Raw genomic sequence first — 20,581 nt, forward strand, 5'->3', positions numbered from 1 at the left:
CTGACCTACAGTGCTAACTGATTTGATTCACAGTTTGGTTAAATCAGAATTAGAAAGACTGGAGCAGTGATAGCGTGGCCCTATATTTAATTCAGCATATGCGTTAGCGGTCACACACCTGACCAATCAGCTCCCAGCTCCTTTACAACACTGCAGTATAATCACTTCCTGTGTGTGTGTAAAGTGGTAATGGTACACACACTCTGGACTGATATCCATTGTTGTTGGTCTACTGGTGTGTAATAACTGGTTTATAGTGGGTGAATGTGCTGTGAATGTGGTTTCCCCCATTCTATATGATGCATCTTTGCTGATATACAGAGAAAATGCACATTTTTAATAACGAATCTTAGAAAGAAATAGTGATACACGTATAATTCGACAATGCAAGCGCCATCTAACACACTCCCAGAAGACAAACTTGGGGCAAAGGAAGCAGCTATGCCAGCTAGTGTAAAAGCAGGGTTAGCTAACTGAAGAGTAGGACTTACTTTTTTAAGACCGGGTGGAATCAATGTTAATGGGGGCAGTGGTTGCTTAACGGTTGTGGGTTTGATTCCCGGGCTCGGCAAGCTGGCACTGTTGGGCCCTTGAGCAAGGCCCTTCACCCTCTCTGCTCCCCGGGTGCTGAAGTTGGCTGCCCACCACTCTGGGTGTGTGTGTGCTCACTGCCCCTAGTTCACTTGTGTGTGTGTGTATGTGTGTGTGTGTGTGTGTGTGTGTGTTCACTACCACAGATGGGTCAAATGTGGAGGACACATTTCGCTGTACATAATAAAGTGGCAGATACTCACACCTTTAAAACCCACTTTTCTTATGCTGTTGTGGTGTGGCATGGCATGACCTGGAAGAATTCTATCTTGCTGGATACTTAGTGGATACATTTTGGATCAACCTGGTGGATTTATCGCAAAAGTGGTTATAATTAACCCCTTAACGCAGAAAAGTGTATTTTCTGTGCAAACTATTGGGGCTATTCTCTGGTAATAGAAATTTGTGATAACATTTTTGTCCCGCCGGCAGACCATAGACTGTTTAAGGGGTTAAGATACTGACATTAAAGATCTTACGCCAGGGTTTTAGGAGTGTCTAGCACAGATAATGCTTTCCTGGTGATTTCCTATTTAACCTGGCTATTACCTGATAAGGTGAACGAGGACTGTTTAATCCAGTCAACTCAAGAAACCACATATGTAATCATATTAATCCAAAGATTATAATTATAAGTTTTTATAAATCATAAACCTTGTTCCTTTTGCACACCCATCAATCCGAACCCTGAATATTTGAATTCAGGTTTTATGTAGAAGTTAAGTGAAAATGGTACTGATGTCTCACTACTTTCCTCTTAGAATAACAGCCATAAGCAGAGATGAGTAATATAGCAGTATAGATAACCCCACAGCTTGTATTCCAGGGCACCTGTTTGGCCACCTGCTGTGTTTCTTACTCACCGTCCTCCTCTCCTTCTGTTTTGGTCAGTTTGTCGCCCAGCCAAACTGCCAGCAGCTGCTGGCCTCACGCTGGTATGACGAGTTCCCGGGCTGGAGGAGGCGCCACTGGGCTGGAAAGTTCATCACCTGCGTCTTCATTGGCCTGCTCTTCCCCGTGCTCTCGCTATGCTACCTGGTTGCGCCAAAGAGCCACTACGGCCTCTTCATCCGCAAGCCCTTCATCAAGTTTATCTGCCACACGGCCTCGTATCTGACCTTCCTCTTCCTGCTGCTGCTGGCCTCCCAGCACATCGTTTCCACTGACCCCAACCGCCAGGGCCCTTTGCCCACAACTGTAGAGTGGATGATCCTGCCCTGGGTTCTAGGTATGGCCTTTTCTCTTTCAGCGGCAAAAGTAAAGACATAACGGTATAAAATAATATTGAGACTACATTACAGACACTGCCTATCAAAAGTTTTGGTTTTCAAAATCTTCATCTTGTTCTGTATGTTGGCCCATGTTTCAGTTCCTGACCTCATTAATTACTTTTTATGGTAGCTACTAGTCATTCAATAATTGACAGTATGTTCTAAGATCTTAGGAAGATCTAAATATGCATAATGAAAAATAATAAGCCTGCAGTGTTACTGGTTAAGCTTATTATCTTTGTAAGTTTTTTTTAGTGACTTGTCAAACCCTATGCATTCAGTCTCCTTCTTGTCAGGATGTCAGGAATCATCAGCACTCAAACCTTTTAAAGAGGTTTTTTTTTACCATCTTTGGGGTAAATACTTTATGTTGCACCCATTGCTGTGCAAATGCACATACACAGCTTGTCTAGTCCATGTAGCGACATATTGACCGTAGAATAGGACTCCCTGGAGCAGATAAACATTCAGCATTCGGCCATCACGCTAGATGAGCACTGAGCTGAGTTCTCTAGAATGATGGTTGGTGCTACTTCTGGGATGAGTTGGAGAATTGGGGAAGGGGTAGGGTGGTGATCCAACCATATCCAACATCCTGACCTCACTAACACTCATGTCACTGAATGCAATTAAATTCTGACAGCAATTATTCAAAATCTATGAGTGAGTTCAATTAGTTCAGTAAATGAACAGGTGTCCCAATACTTTTGTCCATGTAGCGTATTATTATTTAGGTAAAACCAGCTCTTCATACCAAGGAGGATCTGATGCAGTTACAAGCATAATGCGTTTAAGATGACAGTTAATGAGACGGGCGTAGGAATAGAAGATGTTGTGATGGAGTTGGAGGGCTCCTGCTAACATTTGAACCCCTCCAGCTACTCCAAAAATTGTTACACACACCTTGGCTTTCTACTTCAACAGGTTTCATCTGGACGGAGATCAAGCAAATGTGGGACGGTGGATTTCAGGATTATATCCATGACTGGTGGAACCTCATGGACTTTGTTATGAACTCTCTGTACTTGGCAACCATTTCACTCAAGATAGTTGCATACGTGAAGGTAAGCTGTGTTAAGGCAATCACTGGTGGTGGGGAGAGTAGAGAATGCAGTTGATTAGCACTGTATTGAGGCCTGTATTCCCAATTGTATTTTTTTTGTATATTTATGGGGAGAAATGGTTCAATATAGTACTATAAAAGGGTCAATTTGACTATTATGAATAGGACTGTCTGAAGCAGATAAACATGAACCTATTGGCACCATGCTGCCTAATGCCAGTTGTGGGCTAGAGGGGTATAACGCCCTCCAGCATTGAGCTGTGTTCTCTGGAATGATGGATGGTCCTCCATCCAGTTTTTTTGGGATGAGTTAGGGTGGTGATCATCCAACATCCTGACCTCACTAATGCTCTTGTCATTATGCAATCATATCCCCACAGCAATGCTTCAGAATCTAGGAAAAAGCCATCTTCCTTGGACAGTAGAGACAATTACTCCAGCAGAAGCCTCAATTAATACCCTCAATTTCAGAAAAAACAATGAATAAACAGGTGTCCAAATACTTTTGTCCATATAGTGTATTTTGTTTAGTTTAGTAAGACAACCACCCTTATACAGTCACACACCTCATAATAATAAAGACCTTTTTGTCTCACATCAGTACAGTGGATGTAAACCCAGGGACACCTGGGAGATGTGGCACCCCACGCTGGTGGCTGAGGCTGTGTTCGCCATCGCTAACATCTTCAGCTCGCTGCGCCTCATCTCCCTCTTCACGGCCAATTCTCACTTGGGCCCTCTGCAGATCTCTCTGGGCCGGATGCTGCTGGACATCCTCAAGTTCCTCTTCATCTACTGCTTGGTGCTGCTGGCCTTTGCCAACGGCCTCAACCAGCTGTACTTCTACTACGACACCACTGAAGACAAAAACTGCAAGGGCATCCGCTGTGAACGCCAGAATAACGCTTTCTCGACGTGAGTTTAAGTGTTTTTCTGCAGGGGGTTCAATTTAAGAAGCTGCAGTTCTGTCTTAAGTATTTCTGTCTTAGAAATTCAAGTGGATTCTGAACTAGAGGGGACATGTTTTGGTTCGAAAAAGAAGACACTGTAGTTATAAGGGGTTAAGTTAAGTAGGCCTATGTTATAAGATCAGGGTAGTGTGTGTATGTTAGGGTGGGAGGAAGTTAAATACCTCTAAAATCATGCAACTATGAAAATGTACATTAATACACTAAAATCTACTAATTAATAGCCTCAATATCAAATATAGGCAAATCATCTCCTTTCATTTTTTATGTTTAGGTCAATAAATAAAATCAAGTCAGTTACTATTAAAAGATCCGCTGTTTCACTGGACACTGATCAGTCCACCCTCCGTGTCCAACAGTCTATAGCTAACTGTGAGTGATTGATTTGACTATTGATTTGGACTATGTCTGGTTCACTTGGTTCCACTACAGCCTTTATATCTAGAACCATGCAGTTTGACCAGTAGCTGCATGTACATTGATCAGTCATAACATTAGAACCACTGCTTCATATTGAGTAGGTCCTCCTCAGGCCACCACAAAAGATCTGAACATTCAAGGCATGGACTCCACAGGACCTCTGAGGGTGTATCTGGCTTCAAGAATGTAGCAGCAGATCCTTGAAGTCCTGTCAGTTGTGAGGTGGGGCCTCCATAGATCGCAGCAATGAGCCTTTGGTGCCAATGATCCTGTCGCAGTTGTCCTTTCTTGGAGCACTTTTGGTAGATACTGACCACTGCAAATCAGAAAAAAACATACCTGCCTGGTGTTTTGGAAATGTTCGAACTCAGTGGTCTAGCCATCACAATTTGGTTCTTGTGAAAGTGTCTCTTATCAAAAATCCCCATTTTTCCTGCTTTTAAAACACACAAACCTCACCTTCAAGAATGGATGGTTCACTTGCTGCCTACTATGTAGTCTTCACCCATTGACAGATGCCATTGTAGATGAAGATAATCAATGTTTTTCACTCTTCCTGTCAGTGGTACTAATGTTATGGCTGTCTGTGTATTTGCAGGTACATATAGACCAGTTGTGGCTGTAAAGCTGTAAAGTTCTGTACAAACAATGAGTGGCAGCTGTGAAAGCAAAGCTGACGTGAAATCATTGAGAAATTCTGGACGTTTTACACAATTAAGAAAAAAGAAAGAGGACATGTCCAGGAGAAAGATGACAAGCAAAAAATAAGCAGCTTTCCCTTGTCTAAAAATACTGAACCCTTCTCAGAAGTGTTATTCCCCCACAGATACGAGAGTCATAGTCTTGCTGACTTTGCCTTTGGCGAAAATGGCATCACCTCTGTTTTGTGAAAGGAACAAATAGCCAGTAGGAACCAATGTGTTTTTGAGGGAACGTGAGAATCTGTGTTCTGATTGGCAGTTACTGCAGCTCATCACTGCTCATTTGCATAAAATCTGCACTCCACAGAGTGGTGCTGGCTCTCATCAAAAATTCATGACCGCTGGCCGCTGTGTTGCTGCCATTGCTTGTGGTAAACGCTAAATCAAGAAGAGACAAGACAACCATATTCACCACTTGTGTTGGACATTCACTGAACACACACACACACACTAGTGACAGTGAACACACATGCCCAGAGCAGTGGGCAGGGTAAAAGGCTTTGCTCAAGGGCCCAACAGCGGTAGCTTGTCGAGCCCGGGTATTGAACCCACAACCCTGTCATAAATAGCCCAGTGTTCCAAGAGCTAAGCCACCACTGCCCTCCAAATCACTATCACAGAGAAGTGGTTCTAAGGGTTAAAGAGCCAACAAGTGCAATAGACTTACACTCACCAAGCACTTTATTAGGTACAGTAGTAGTACAGTAGTATTGACACTGGGTTGGGTCTCCCTTTACTCTCAAAACAGTCTTTCTTCCACAAGATGTTGGGAGCATTCCTTTAATGCTCTGCTCCATGTTGACATGGTCACGTCATGCAGTTCCTGCAGATTCTTCAGGAGCAAATCTCACGTTTTACCACATTTCAAAGATCTTCATCTGGCTTCAGTTCTGGGGACTGGGAATGCCTCTGAAGAACATTAAACTCATGCTTAGGTTCATGAAGCCTTTGCTTTGTGACATAGAGCTTCAACATGCTGAAAGTAGCCGTTAGAAGACAGCACATCACATGGTCTGCAGCAATACACAACTTGATTGATAGTTGATTGGTATTGATTGATATTGATTGGTATGGTGAGGCCAAATGTGCGCCAGGAAAATGTTCCCCATAAATACACCACTACCTGAATGAAGGGCTGTTCCTGATAAGTTGTCCGGTGAGTGTCCTTCATCTCAGTGTTTGACCCTTTTCGTTTCTTTTAGGTTGTTCGAGACTTTGCAGTCATTGTTCTGGTCCATATTTGGACTGATCAGCCTGTACGTGACCAACGTTCAAGCGGACCACAAGTTCACAGAGTTTGTGGGAGCCACCATGTTCGGCACCTACAACGTCATCTCCCTGGTGGTCCTCCTCAACATGCTCATCGCCATGATGAACAACTCCTATCAGCACATAGCTGTAAGCACAGATCAGACGTGCATCATTTATCATTCCAGTAGTGATACTGTTACTGAATCAGGTGTACTGATATTGTACTGTCTGAGCCTTCTCTCTCTGCCCTTTTCTTGCATTTCTCACTCATGCCTGTTGCCTTGTTTAGGATCACGCTGACATTGAGTGGAAATTTGCCAGGACTAAACTGTGGATGAGCTATTTTGAAGAAGGTGGCACACTGCCAACGCCTTTCAACATTATCCCCAGCCCCAAGTCCATATGGTACCTCATCAGCTGGATTAAGATACACATTTTCAAACGAAAGTCAAAAAGGACAGAGACTTTTGGAGTGCTAGGGGTGAGTCGTCTTCTTTAATTTACTCTATTCTAGTGCTGGGCGGTTTGGCGGCTGTATATACCAAAAAAAAATTAGAAAATCCTTCCTACGTTCCTGTGTTTCATACACACCGTAAAGCCCAGAAAGACATTTAGCACTGCGTAATTTAAAGGCATCACAGTTAGCCCAAGTGCTTAGCACTAACATTTTTCTAACGAGAGTAGGCTAGCACCAGAGAGCACGCACACACACACACACTCACTGTACGAGGACCAAGAGGCTGTTTTATCGCGTCTGCCTGCTATTAGAAGATTAGCGGAGAGGTCGGAGAGGTAACCAGCGAGATACGGTATAGAGAGCGGTGTTTAGCCACTCCGAACATAACCAGAGCTACTCTAACAACTCTCTCTCCCTCTCCACATACACACACAAGCTCGCGCACATCTGGACTTTCTGACCACGCTGCAGTGATTTTGAAAACCGCAGATCTTTTTGGGATAGAGCTGCACTTACACACTGTATTCTCTCTAAAGTTACATTTGGATAAACCTTCGAAAGCTGTGTTTTAAAGACTACAATATTTGATCTGGACTTTAGTGGTTAAATCTGTGTCTATTTGTAGTAAATAAGCTACTGTTAACCTTCAGAGTTCGAAGTTGCGGTTTTGCTATGATGCAGATTCACACAATAAACAGTGTCTACATTCTGCAGCTGTTTCCTGCAGACTGATTCCTTTATATGTTGGGTCATTCTGTGTGGCCAAGCAAACCTTTTAGTACTCAGAGCCTTTATTATATACATGATAAAATTATTATTTTTTATAATATACACTGCTCAAAAAAATAAAGGGAACACTTAAACAACACAATATAATATAAATATAATATAATAAGTAAATTAAACTTCTGTGAAACCATGTGCTGGTGCGGTTGGCCCTGGGTTCCTCCTAATGCAGGACAATGCTAGACCTCATGTGGTTGGAGTGTGTCAGCAGATCCTGCAAGATGAAGGCATTGAAGCTATGGACTGGCCCGCCCGTTCCCCAGACCTGATCCGATTGAGCACATCTGGGACATCATGTCTCGCTCCATCCACCAGCGTCACATTGCACCACAGACTGTCCAGGAGTTGGCGGATGCTTTAGTCCAGGTCTAGGAGGAGATCCTCATCAGGAGCATGCCCAGGCATTGTAGGGAGGTCATACAGGCATGTGGAGGCCACACACAATACTGAGCCTCATTTGGACTTGTTTTAAGGACATTACATCAAAGTTGGATCAGCCTGTAGTGTGTTTTTCCACTTTAATTTTGTGTGTGACTCCAAATCCAGGCCTCCACTGGTTAATAAATTTGATTTCCATTGATGATTTTTGTGTGATTTTGTTGTCAGCACATTCAACTTTGTACAGAACAAAGTATTCAATGAGAATATTTCATTCATTCAGATCTAGGATGTGTTATTTGAGTGTTCCCTTTATTTTTTGAGCAGTGTATATGCGCTTGACCCAAATGAGCTGCAAACCTATAGAAAGTCCCAGTCATGAAAAAAAAAACACACACATAGTGATATACAATGAAACCGTCATTAAAAAATAAAATAAAAATTGGCCGCACTGCCCAGCCCTACTCTATTCTAGGTTACCTTCATTCTCAAAATCAAATAATTGTGTAATGTACTTTAAACAATAGCTTCTGTGTAATATGGAATGGACTGTAGGTAGTTACTGGCTTTTATTCATAGAATTACCCTTAATTTAATTCCCTGTACTGTTCCAGTCAGCATAATTTGTATCCTAAGATGTACGTAAATGAGAGCTCTGCTGACGTAATTAAGCTCAGGTCAATGTAGGGAATAAATTATCTGGTTCTTTGTGCTCTTATGTAACCTTGAAGAATTGGGTTTATTTCAGATTCTCAGCCCCTTTTTCAGCTCTGTACCTATTTTTTGTTAGAGAACTATTACCACAGTTAAGCCTTTTCTGTCCCAGAGCGATGCAGAGATGCTTGTCTGTGCGGTTGTTAGAAGTAGAATTAATTATAATGCTTTTTAACTTCTTAAGAAAACCACAGATCCTCTACAGTTTGAACAAAGTGCAACTCGAAAGTGCACTACAGAGAGACCAAATGACCAATTTTGAAGGAAAGGAATGGAAAGCACACTTCATGGCCATTGCACAGCAGTACATTGGATTGCAACCTATCTGTGACAGTGAACACACACGCAGTGAATTGTGTCCAGGGGATTGAACCGTTGACCTCTTGGTCTCCCAGCCGACTTCCCTAACCTTTAGGCCACGGGTGAAACAACTGAAAGAACTGTGGCTGCGTCCCAATTGTGTATTAAACACTAATACTATATTAACATACTATCCCATTTTCTACTTACAGGAACTGATGAAGTGTTGCTATGCCAACATGCATCACTGCAAAGTCTCCAGCCACCATTGCTGCTGCACTTGCATCGCTATCCACCATTTTTTACAATAACTTTTCCAAACATGGTTAGCTCCTCCGTTTCCATTTCACATTGCATTGTGGGATAATAGTATCCATGGTAACCACACCCAATAATCAAGGATATGCATCTTGAAAATTTAAGTATACTCAACTTTTTAATCTAAAGTACATACTTAAAAAGTTAGGGATGAGTTGGGAAGTTAGGGATGAGGTGGAGTGGTGGCCATCCAACATCCTGACCTCACTAACACTCTTGTCACTAAATGCAATCAAATCCTCACAGCAGTGCTCCTCTAAAATCTTGTAGAAAGCCTTTTTTCTCGGACAGTAGAGACAGTTACTTCAACAGAAGCAAGATACACTCGTTTTAATACCCTTGATTTCAGTGTGAGTAGTGAGCAGGTGTCCCAATACTTATTATCACCCAATACCATGGGGCTCAAATTGCTTTGCCAGTGTCCAGGCCTTACGAATGTCTCTTTCAGAGGTGCAAAAATGGCTCACAGCTGGAGTCTGACAAGCCCTCATGATGAAGATGCAGTTGCAGGCTGACAGGAAATTAGCACTTATCAGTTTCCCTCAGGAGGTAAAATCTCATCGAATAAGGGCTACTGCACACCTCACCTTTAAAGAGATCTGTATGGAAAACATCTCTGAGTGGTACCTGCCTCTCTCCCAGAGCTTTAACCATGTCCTCTGTTTCTTTTCTCTTAGAGAAGAGCTGCGGAAAAAGTGAGGCTCAATCATCAGTACCAGGTTTGTTAAAGTTGTCAGCTGAAAGACTGTAAATTGCTTGGCACCTAGAGCACACGCGAATTCTCTCTAAGTGTCTGCCATCAACGCCTGCTCTGTGTGCAGGAGGTGCTGAGAAACCTGGTGAAACGATACGTGGCAGCTATGATCCGAGACGCCAAGACAGAGGAGGGGCTCACCGAAGAGAACTTCAAGGTAACTAAAGTGGTCTGTTTTTTGTGTGTCAGTCATAAAGAACATTGCTCACCATCCTGTATCTATATCAGCACTGTCTAGAAAAGCCACTAATATCATTATTAATAATTATTAATTTGAATCTGTCAATGTTAACACACACGATTAACCTATCTTACGCAAATTAATCACCTTACCAGGTTTACATTTACATTTATGGTATTTAGCTGACGCTCTTATCCAGAGCGACTTACAAGGTTACACGTATTACAGAGGTGGGCCAACGTAGTGTCAGGAGACCCCAGTCTCCCACATGGTGTGTTAGCTCACTGGCAGCTAGTGGTGTTATCTGTTGCGCCACACCAACCACAATGGTCTATAAGCTCAATCAGCCCAATTACTGATCATCGATTTATCTCTTAAAACGTTTTTGAAGCATTTTCCCTATTAAAGCTTCTGTGTTGGAGCTTCGTCGAGTCTAAAGTTCTCAAAACTATACTAAAATATTATAATCTAAAAAAATAACCCTTTAGATTCCAGTTTAGAAGACAGTTTATTAGGCATGTATTTGTTCTCCCACCCAAAAATCAAAGGACATGCTAGCTAACATAATAACTTGTGATTAATCAGAATCACAGATCACAGAATATTGTTGTAATTAATGCCATTAATTTTTAAAGAGATTGACACCACTAGTAAAAACGTAATGACAAACTGATCAAGACCCTTTTTTCTGATTAAGATTTTTAAAAGCAAACCTTTGAAGTTCCCATATCCTATATTTCTAGTTTTCACTCTTAACCTCAATTGTACAATTTATGTAAATTAACCCTGTAAAAACAGCTTTTGGGTCGCCGGTGGTCCGAAAGTATAAACTTCTATTACCAAAGAATAGCCTCACCAGTTTGTACTGAAGTCTGTAGTTAGTCTGAGTAATACACCTCAGTGTGTGATAAACCTTGAGGTGTTAAGAGGTTAATGCACTAAAAACAGGCAGATAACGTTCTTAGCACAAATTATAAGCTCCTAAGTTTGTTTGGGACCAGACTGAGACCACCTCCTTTCAAGGGTCTTGATTCGGTTGTTTTGGTCTGCAGTCGAGAGCGATTACTGTATTCGGACCTGCCCAAATAAATGGCATCAAGAGGGAAATGAACCAGAGTCTGATTTAACCAGACTGAAAAGTGCAGATGTGAGACCACCCTTAGTCTGTTGTCCGTAAACCCCTGGTGTGATTGCCTTGATAGTGTGGGGGTGTTCTTCTAATTTAATTTAAATTAATACAAAAATTAATTCAGTTTCAATTTAGATTTCATCACCAAACTACCAAGCTGGTAGTTCTCCTTCTTCCCAGCCTGGTTACAGCTCTGTTCTTTTCCCCTCTCCAGGAGCTGAAGCAGGACATCTCCAGCTTCCGCTATGAGGTTCTGGGGATGATGAAGGGAAGCCGAACTTGTTTACCTACGCCCAAGCTGGATACAGTAGTCTCGAACCCTTCACAGTCTGACCATTTTTTTCAGTACTCCACATCTCAGCAGCAGAAGAGTACTCTGAGCGTGCCGAAGGTCAGCTCTGAGCATGTGCTAGAGCCTCCAAGCAGTCTTCTCAACGGCTCAGTGATGTCCACCACCAAAGATCCGCCCAGAAAGGACAACACCAAGGATTTCACAGACTTCGACCTTCTACAGAAGCCTCAGCAAGGAACGAACCATCCTTCAAGCACAAACAACATCTACTCTGTCTTAGAGGAGGCTGGAGAGTTGGACGTTGACATATCTGAGTGCAGCATGCAGGAGACGTGCAGGCAGCCATTGACTGAGGGGCATGCGGAGGAGGGGGAGGAGTCTTTGTGCCTGCCTGAGGAAGGGGAGAAGGTTGAAGTGGAAGATCCAGAAAGAGAGCCGATCGCATCTCCAAATGCAGGGCAGATCTGCTCTCCTGCACCAACAGACACGTAACTCCAAGGACAACGGAGTCACATGATGAGCAAATTGACCTTATAAGGCTAAGAAAAGACCAGTCCTCACTTTCAGACACTGGGTTGAGGTATGCCGGAGCTGTGTGTTTGAACCAGCACACAGCTGAGGATTGACGTCCTTCTAAAGTCTCAGGGAAAGGCCAGGGGTGTGTGGAATTAATCAGCTGTCCCTAAAGGACGAAGAGTGAATATCATCCACGGCCACCTTCTGGACCAGCAGTGTAACTTTATGCATAAACAGTATATCTCTTCAAAGAGAGAGGGAGGTGGAGAGAGAGTACAGTGTGAGAGGCCTGATTGATCCAATGAACAGCCCCTCGTTCTTTTTTTATATTCATCCTTTATCAATTGGGCTTTACTGTGTAACCATACACTCTGCATTGGACGCCAATGGATTTTCAGCTTTCTAAACTCTTAAAAATAAATGTGCTACAAAGGGTTTTTAAAGTGATGAAATAAAAGAACCAGTTTTGGTTTCTTGATTTTAAAGAATCATGGGCCTCTTTCACCAAGGTCTTTCTAGGAATTTAGCTTTCCTTTAATTCTTGAGAAAAGTCCTAACAGAAAGTCTAGATTCAGCTCTGCTCTTAAAATAATGAATCCTATCGTCCTCGTAAACTGAACCAATCCCGTAAATCCCATGAAAAACTATGAAAAAAGACAATTTGGGTAAAACTTTCTATGTATTTAACCCAATATTGATGATTCATTGTGAATACTCTGCAGTAATCCGGAGATCTTTTAGCACTCATTATTGTAGCTTAGCAAATAGCATGCATCTAACAAGATGTGCATTATCACTTACCATTACCAAATATACCTGGCTTTAGTATATTGCGCATTATATAATATGATCAGTGGAGAAAATAAAAACACGTCATAATGACATGTGAATGATTAATTAAGATTTGCATATGTTTTAACCAGGGTTTGCCATTTTCTCCCACTCTTGGGCCTGGATAGCTCAGTTGGTAGAGCATTAGACTTTTTTTTAATCCAAGAGTTAAATATATATATATGGGACAACTGTGTAAGTGGGTTTGAAGAAGACATTTTGATAACACTTCCTTTGTTTTTTTAACCAAGTATTCATTATAATGCATTATATAGTATACATAATGCCTTAACATGACTGCAACTAGCCTGTATACTTACTCATAGGCACTGTAAATAACACTTTGTACTATTATAATATTTTTAAAACATTATAATTTTAGTTCATATGAACATTGTACATAGTAATGTTGTAATGCACTATAACACAAGTTTGGTATACTTTATTGATACAAGGTATAATGCATTATAGCATATAGCTTCGGAGAGTTCATATTTATAAAAGTATGTAACAGAAAGCACTATGCAAGGTCATTACAGGCTTTATGTAAAGTGAGTTTTTTAAATGGCTTTTAAATGTAAATGAACTTTCATTGTAATATATAATGTCGTATAGAGCATTATACAGGATCTTTACTGGCTGTAAGTAAAATGTGTTTTAATAATGCTGTTACATTTGAAGTGAAGTGCATTTTAACATAAAAAACCTTACAAAGCATAATAAGTGCTCTTTTACTGGTGAGAAAATCGCAAAGTAGTACTTTAATAACATGTCATTTATAATAAAAGAATACACAGACATTTTCTCATGTATTGTAAGTATACATGTATATAAGTCACACACAAAAACATGTACATATAATTGTGGGTGGATTGTTCTTTCATTCTGTCATGAAAAAGTTCTCCAAGGATCCCATACCTGTGCAGTCCATGGAACCAATGCTCCTATTTAATTACCTTAAGATGCTGAATTATAACTAAGTATACAATTAAGTCATTTAAAAAGTCCTAAACTCACTTTATAAAGCATTATGTATGTTGCTACAAGTGTTTGAGTAATTATACAGGCTTATGACAGTTCTTCTAAAGTATTATGTATGCCATATTCATAATGCATTACGAATACTGGGTTCATAGGAGGTGCTACCACAATTTCTTCTTAAGAATGGTTGGTAAATATGGCCCAATGATGATGAATGGAAAAGATATGCATGTAAATAAAAAATGTAAGGTTTAAACATTCATAACCTGATGTAAATAAAGGTTCTTTACGGAACCAAAAGTGGTCCTTCTATAGCGTCTCTTTAGGAACCCTTTATAGCACCTTGATTTTAAGAGTGTAGACTCCTGGATAGTTAATTAAGAGTCAGGTTATAACGATTCCAGATGCACATGTTTTAAGGCAATGGCCTATCTTCCATTAACCAGTACATGATAACACTTAGGGCGGTAACTATCAATTATACAATATATGGACAAAACTATTGGGACACCTGCTCATTCATAATTTCTTCCAAAATCTAGGGAATTAAAAAACTAGTTTATCCTGCTTTTGTTGGAGTTGGAATAATTTTTGGAGGAGCATTGTTGTGAGCATTTGATTGTATTCAGCGACAAGTGTTAGTAAGGTCAGGATATTGGATGATCATCCCCAATACTCTACTCATCCCAATCAAGAAATGAATGAAGCACAATCAACATTCCAGAGAACAGCATAACACTGCTCCACATTTCAGTTCTGGGGGTCTTTATTCCCCTGTAGCTCTTTTTGGTGTTATGTAGAACCCTGTTATGTAGAGGATCCACATCCAGTCACAACTTACAACCCAGTGATTGACATATAATTTCTGAGATGACCTGCGTGTACTATATACCAGTATGTATTTTCTTCATACACATTGACCACTAGTGTCTGCTGATTGTCACTGCCCTAGTAACATAATTATAAGACATCAGTCATAAGCAATAGCTCAGCTATCCTTTTTGCACTATATCCTCTATATATACTCTTATAACTTATACCATTTATAATTTATGTTTATATAGAGACCAAACAAACTCAATGCTTATTTAGTCTTCAAAACTATGCAGTTTATCTACAGTGAGAATAGCTATAAGCACTCATTTTTTAGCTTAGCAAATAGTATGTACCTAAAACGATGTGTATTATCACTTAGCATTACCAGAAATACCTGGCTTTAGTAGATTATGCATCACATAATATGATCAGTGGAGAAAATAAACACGTCATGATGATAATGTGTGTATGATTAATTAGAATATCATATATTTTTAACCAGGGTTTGCTATTTTCTCTCACTCTTGGATCTGGATAGCTCATTGGAGGAGGATCAGACTCTTAATCGGAGAGTCCAAGATTCAAGTCTCTGTTCATGCTAGCCAGCAGCTTCTTGGGGCCATGGTGGCTCAAAAGATAGAGCGCTGGGTTATTTATGACAAGGGTGTGAGTATGCTAAGCGGACACTGATGGGCCCTTGAGCAGGACCCTTAACCCTCCCTGCTCCCCAGGCACCACAGCGAAGGCTGCCCACCACTCTGAGCACATGTACTCACTACATCTTAGTGTGTGTTTGGTGCATGTATGGGTTAAAGGTAGATGTCAGATTCCATCTGTGTCCAACACCAATGGTGAATGTGGTTTTCTGGCTAGTCTTAAAAATAACGCTGCTTTGAGTGATGCCATAAAATAACCTTTTTTTGTTCTAGAAGGACCAAGTTTTTTAATCGAGATGAGTGAGTGTGACTATGAAGAACCTTTTAAAAGCTTGAGAAGAAGAACCTTGCTCTTAATATGAAGGTCCTTTACCAATTTAAAGGTTCTCCTCACTTATACACATGGTTTTTCATAGAACCAAAAGTGGTTCTTCAATAGCATCCCTCATAGAGCCATTTGAGGCAGCGTAATTTGTGTCCAATGAATCATCCTTGTCAAGAAAGGACTTTGTCCATTTTATCACACCACTCTACACATGTCAGTGGTCATTAAGGAGCCAAGAGGAGGTAATTGGAGTGATGCCATGAGAAGAAATCACCTCTGATTTCCTAAAATGAAAAGGTTTCAATTGAGAACCACTTATTAAAAGGTTCTTTAAGGAAGAAAGTGGTACTTAGTAAGTTGGCACCTTTCCCTCATTCCAAGAATGTAATCATGTACAGTATTCACACTGTTGGATACATTCTCTTCTCAGAAAGACATCTGGTTCTTGGCACCTTTCTTCAAGAAACAAGAACAAGCATAGCTCCTAGTCCATCTGTTAGCTCATACAGTTAGTAATGCGGTTCATACTAATTCTATGGACTTACTACCACCTTGTGGAAGCTGTGAACTCATGTTAGAATGAGTTTGGTGAAATGCTGAAAGTGAATTATTGACCCTTAATCAATGTAGTTTTCAGTCACCAATCACATAAGCTTTAGCAGGGAACATGCAGGTGACATTAAGATGTAATAAAAAGGTAAAAAGGTAAAGGTGCACGTATTTGTCACTGTACAGCAAAATGTGTCCTCCGCATTTAACCCATCTGTGGTAGTGAACACACACTCACTAGTGAGCTAGGGGCAGTGAGTACACACACACACCCAGAGCGGTGGACAGCCAACTCCAGCGCCCGGGGAGCAGAGAGGGTAAAGGGCCATGCTCAAGGGCCCAACAGTGGCAGCTTGCCAAGCCCGGGAATCGAACCCACAACCCTGTAATCAATAGCCCAGCGCTCTAACCACCGAGCCAGACTAGTCAGGTCCGGTTAGAGAGTGTTCCTGTTAGGGTAATTGCAACTTTTCTGACCAGGACGTCTTGTTGGGATGGGCAGTTCAAAACTCCTGAAAATGCTATTTGACAAGAGGAAAAGATGTAGGTGAGGCAAAGCTTCCTAATTGGGATCTGGCGATTACAAAAGTGTAGAGAAAATTCATTATTGGAGCACAGAGGACAGGAGGTGGTCAGACTGTGGTCAGATCGTATTAGAAACCTATAAGAAATTGTGCAGATCAATGTGTTAGATAGTGCCCTTCACCACCACTATCAAAACACCAACTATGGGAATATCTTTTGGAAGGGCAGGGTTCCAGACTGCCAGTACATTTCCTGAGATTCTGAAGAATCTGTGTCAAGGATCAGTGAGGTTTAGGCAGTTTGTGGTGACTCAGATCTCTGTTGAGACACATTTTAAATAGGGTTGTGCCCTAATGCTACTTGCCACCTGTCAATACTATTGCTTTCTGGTGAAGCAACTGGAGAAGTTGGCTCATATAGCTAAAAGGAGCTAATTAAAAAGTAAGAAAGTAAAAATGATTTCTGTAGCACATTTAAAACCACCAAAAGTGAACCAAAGTGGCATTAATTAATCAAAAATATACCATAACAAATTCATAATGAACAAGATATTTCTATTTACGAAAGGTAACCAATAAAAGTATTTGATTAAAATGCTAGTAAAGATGGAACACATTCGATCTCCATCCTTGAGTTTTCTCTCAGTCTGGGGAACCCGCAGAAGAAGCTGGTCAGTAGATTTCAAGACTCTTGACAGTGTATGTAGAGTTGGGTGATATAAGCACGAGCTGGCCCATTCAGTGCTTTACACAACAGACCCACAATAAAACTTTAAACTGAATTCTGAACTGAACTGGAAGCCAATGGGATGCTGATATTTGTGTAATTTGTTCCTACGTTTCCAGCGAGTTGTAGAGCTGCTGTTATTTGGAGCAAATGATGTAGTCGTGCTAGTGAAGACCGGCTAGCCCCAACAAGCAATGAGTTACAGTCGTCCAAACGCAACAAGATAAATGCTTGAATCACTTTTTCCAGTTGATATTTCGTTGGTCGATATGAATGACTCAATCGGAAAGCAGCAAAGTGTGACATATTGGGCCATATCTTAGAGATCTGTGCACCAGGCAGCTTGATTAAGGATGTGTCAGTGGGTCTTTGCTAATGTAACAACAGGAAACGACAAAAGACATGTACTAAGTCTCTTAATTAATCATGGGTGTGTTTTTTGGGGGGTGTAATGTGCAGTAATAAACCAATCAGCGTGTCACTTGCCATCCCCTTTAAGAGTCAGGTGTGGTCTGACTTTGGCGGATTGATATTTCAGTGGTGTAAAGCGTGGGGGGGGGGGTGTACGAGCATCAGGCTGCACACACCTGTGTTGACAATGCACTGCCAAGATAGCAACAAACGTCTGACTGTTGACGTCTGCCTAGGCTGTTTTCAGTCAGTGATGCGCCATTGTTTTCTGTTGCCAAGATACACAGCAATACTCCAGAAACTGACCTAAACACCCCTCATTTCGAGACCACTGCGCCCATCAGCGTAGATATGCTTACAAGCAGCATTGCTATTTAAACAACGCAGACGGAGGGAGTAAAAAAATAGACTGTTGGCGGGGTGTAAGATAGCAATGAGCATCGCAACGCGCCTTGCTCAGGGTGTAAGATAAGGCCCACTACAACCTTATTGCTCAATGAATTCACTGTCTACTGTAGACGTTCTGTAGACGTTCTTGTAGACCTTCTACAACTCAAAAACCTACTTAAAAAGGGTTACTAAGAGTGATGCTATTGAATGACCTATTTTAGTTTCCTAAATAATCTTTTAATGGATGGTTCTTCAAAAATAACTTTAAGGTTTGAAGAAGAGACTTCTTCAATCAATTTCAAGCAATTTCTGACCAAGAACCATGTAGGAACGTGTGTTTTAAAGTGTCGGTACATGATTTAGTGTAGTTATTACCAACAACTCTACTCCTTCTCTCCCTAACAAGGCTAAAACACTGCAGCGTAGCCTGTGCATTCCTGTGCGAAGGCTGTAAAATTCGAGGGAGAGACAGAAAGCGAGAAAGCTCCACATTTGTGTTGAAACATGTATACATTTCTGAGCCACAGTTACTCACACATTATCCTGTAACTCATCTCCTGCCTCTTGTTTTCGCTTGATCCTTGGCGCAGACCTTCTTTTTAAAAGCCTGCACATCTGCACACTGCTGGCAAAGTGGACTGAAGCTATTTGCTAGAGGTCAGTGTGGGTGAAATTCATAAACAATAGATACAACCCACATATGTGGTTTTTTTTTTTTTTTTTTTTTTTTTTTTGCTATTTTGCAACATTCATCCTGCTGAAGCTGAAGCTCTTCTTTGGCCTTTAAGCTTTTCTTTAATATTTGAGGGAGGTTAGAAGATCTAGTCTTGCTGATTTTGAACACTGACGTGTTTAAATGTGCTGAAGACATCGACTACTTTGCACAGAGGCTTCCCGGGCAACATCCGTCATGCACATTTCAGTAAGAAATGTGCCCGTGGCTGGAAAATAGCCCATTGATTTGCCACAAGAGGGAGCCACAGAACTCAGCAGCTCCCATCTCTCACACACATCATTGTCATGGTGGGATGCAAGCCCATATGAGCAAATCTGGAGCGCTTTGCTCCATCGCATTGATTTGTGTTCGTCCAGGTTGACATCTGGAGAGCAGCTCTTATGTAAAGCTGATTTATCACTCTACACTTGCAGCTCTGCACTTGCAGGGGTAACGTTTGCTCCCATTTCTGCCTCCAAATGGTTCATTGTACTTTAACAGGTTTGCCACTAGTGCAGATTTTCCTGGCAACAGCGTATGACACCAATGATAAACGACCAAGGAAAGCTGTTGGCCCAGCAGACACACATCTGACATAACCACAAAAAAAGAAGAAAAATTACCTTCAACATATTGGTTACAATGGTTTGCAGAGTTATTATTAAATAACTATTTGCATTTCTTTGACTGGGAACACAGAGTAGCTTACGTCCCAATTACATCAGTGTTTTTCTCCAAAAATGATGGACATCAGATCAACAGATTTTAAGAGAAATAAAATAACTGAATCATTTAAGAAGCACATAAGTAGTGCTAAGATTGAACTTTTAACCTTTCAATGAATGGTTCTTCAACTGCTTAATTCCCAAGTTAATGATTCAGTTATTATTCCTAAAGGGAAAACGATTGTATTGTCATTTAGTGTACAGGATTTTGTGGAGTGCCACAGGGCTCCATTCTAGGGCCTATAAAACATTTACATTTACGGCATTTAGCTAACGCTCTTATCCAGAGCGACTTACAGAGTACTCGTATTACAGAGGAGGGCCAATGTAGTGTTAGGAGTCTTGCCCATGAACTCTTACTGGTGTAGCGCAGACTGTAACTCGAACCTCAGTCTCCCACATGGTGTGTTAGCTAACGGGCAGGTAGTGGTGTTATCTGTTGCGCCACACCATGCCATTTGTAATAAGAACTGATTGTGGGCCTGCACACTGTATTAAAGGGTTTAAGAGGTTAAAGATGTTTATTAAATGAGATGTATGAGTGTTAATAATGTTAAATAATTTATAAACCTCCTAATAATGTAAATACTTTGAATTCTTTGGGGGTTTTTATCTTCATTTTGTCACCTGTGGTTAGCACTGCTAGTTAGGTTCCTTGGTTTCTTGGAGTAATGCCATAGAAGAAACCATTGAAGAATTTTGGCTCCCTAAAGATCCATTTAATGGATGGCACTTTCAAAGAAACCCTAAGTTTAAATACGCTGCATGTGAAGTAAATGTTCTAAATCAATGGTAGCTATTTCTATGACCATACAAGCAAAGAACCATGTAAGAACGTGCA

At 41.1% G+C, this 20,581-nt stretch overlaps 1 protein-coding gene across 4 annotated transcripts in view; it reads left to right on the forward strand.

Moving 5' to 3' along the window:
• Positions 1 to 15,115, forward strand: part of trpc4b (transient receptor potential cation channel, subfamily C, member 4b) — a 36,282-nt gene extending 21,167 nt beyond the window's left edge. For 3 of the 4 annotated variants that reach the window (XM_072691508.1, XM_072691511.1, XM_072691509.1), the window contains 8 exons: positions 1,483 to 1,819; positions 2,787 to 2,926; positions 3,527 to 3,840; positions 6,217 to 6,412; positions 6,555 to 6,746; positions 9,896 to 9,937; positions 10,040 to 10,129; positions 11,497 to 15,115. In XM_072691508.1, coding sequence (XP_072547609.1) covers positions 1,483 to 1,819; positions 2,787 to 2,926; positions 3,527 to 3,840; positions 6,217 to 6,412; positions 6,555 to 6,746; positions 9,896 to 9,937; positions 10,040 to 10,129; positions 11,497 to 12,066 — 1,881 coding nt within the window. In that variant the 3' untranslated portion in view covers positions 12,067 to 15,115. The remainder of the gene's footprint in view (positions 1 to 1,482; positions 1,820 to 2,786; positions 2,927 to 3,526; positions 3,841 to 6,216; positions 6,413 to 6,554; positions 6,747 to 9,895; positions 9,938 to 10,039; positions 10,130 to 11,496) is intronic. The other variant, XM_072691510.1, reaches the window with a different exon arrangement.
• The last annotated feature ends 5,466 nt before the right edge of the window (positions 15,116 to 20,581 follow it).

This window comes from Salminus brasiliensis, chromosome 11, assembly GCF_030463535.1.
Source record: "Salminus brasiliensis chromosome 11, fSalBra1.hap2, whole genome shotgun sequence".
In the NCBI taxonomy this organism is placed as follows: domain Eukaryota; kingdom Metazoa; phylum Chordata; class Actinopteri; order Characiformes; family Bryconidae; genus Salminus; species Salminus brasiliensis.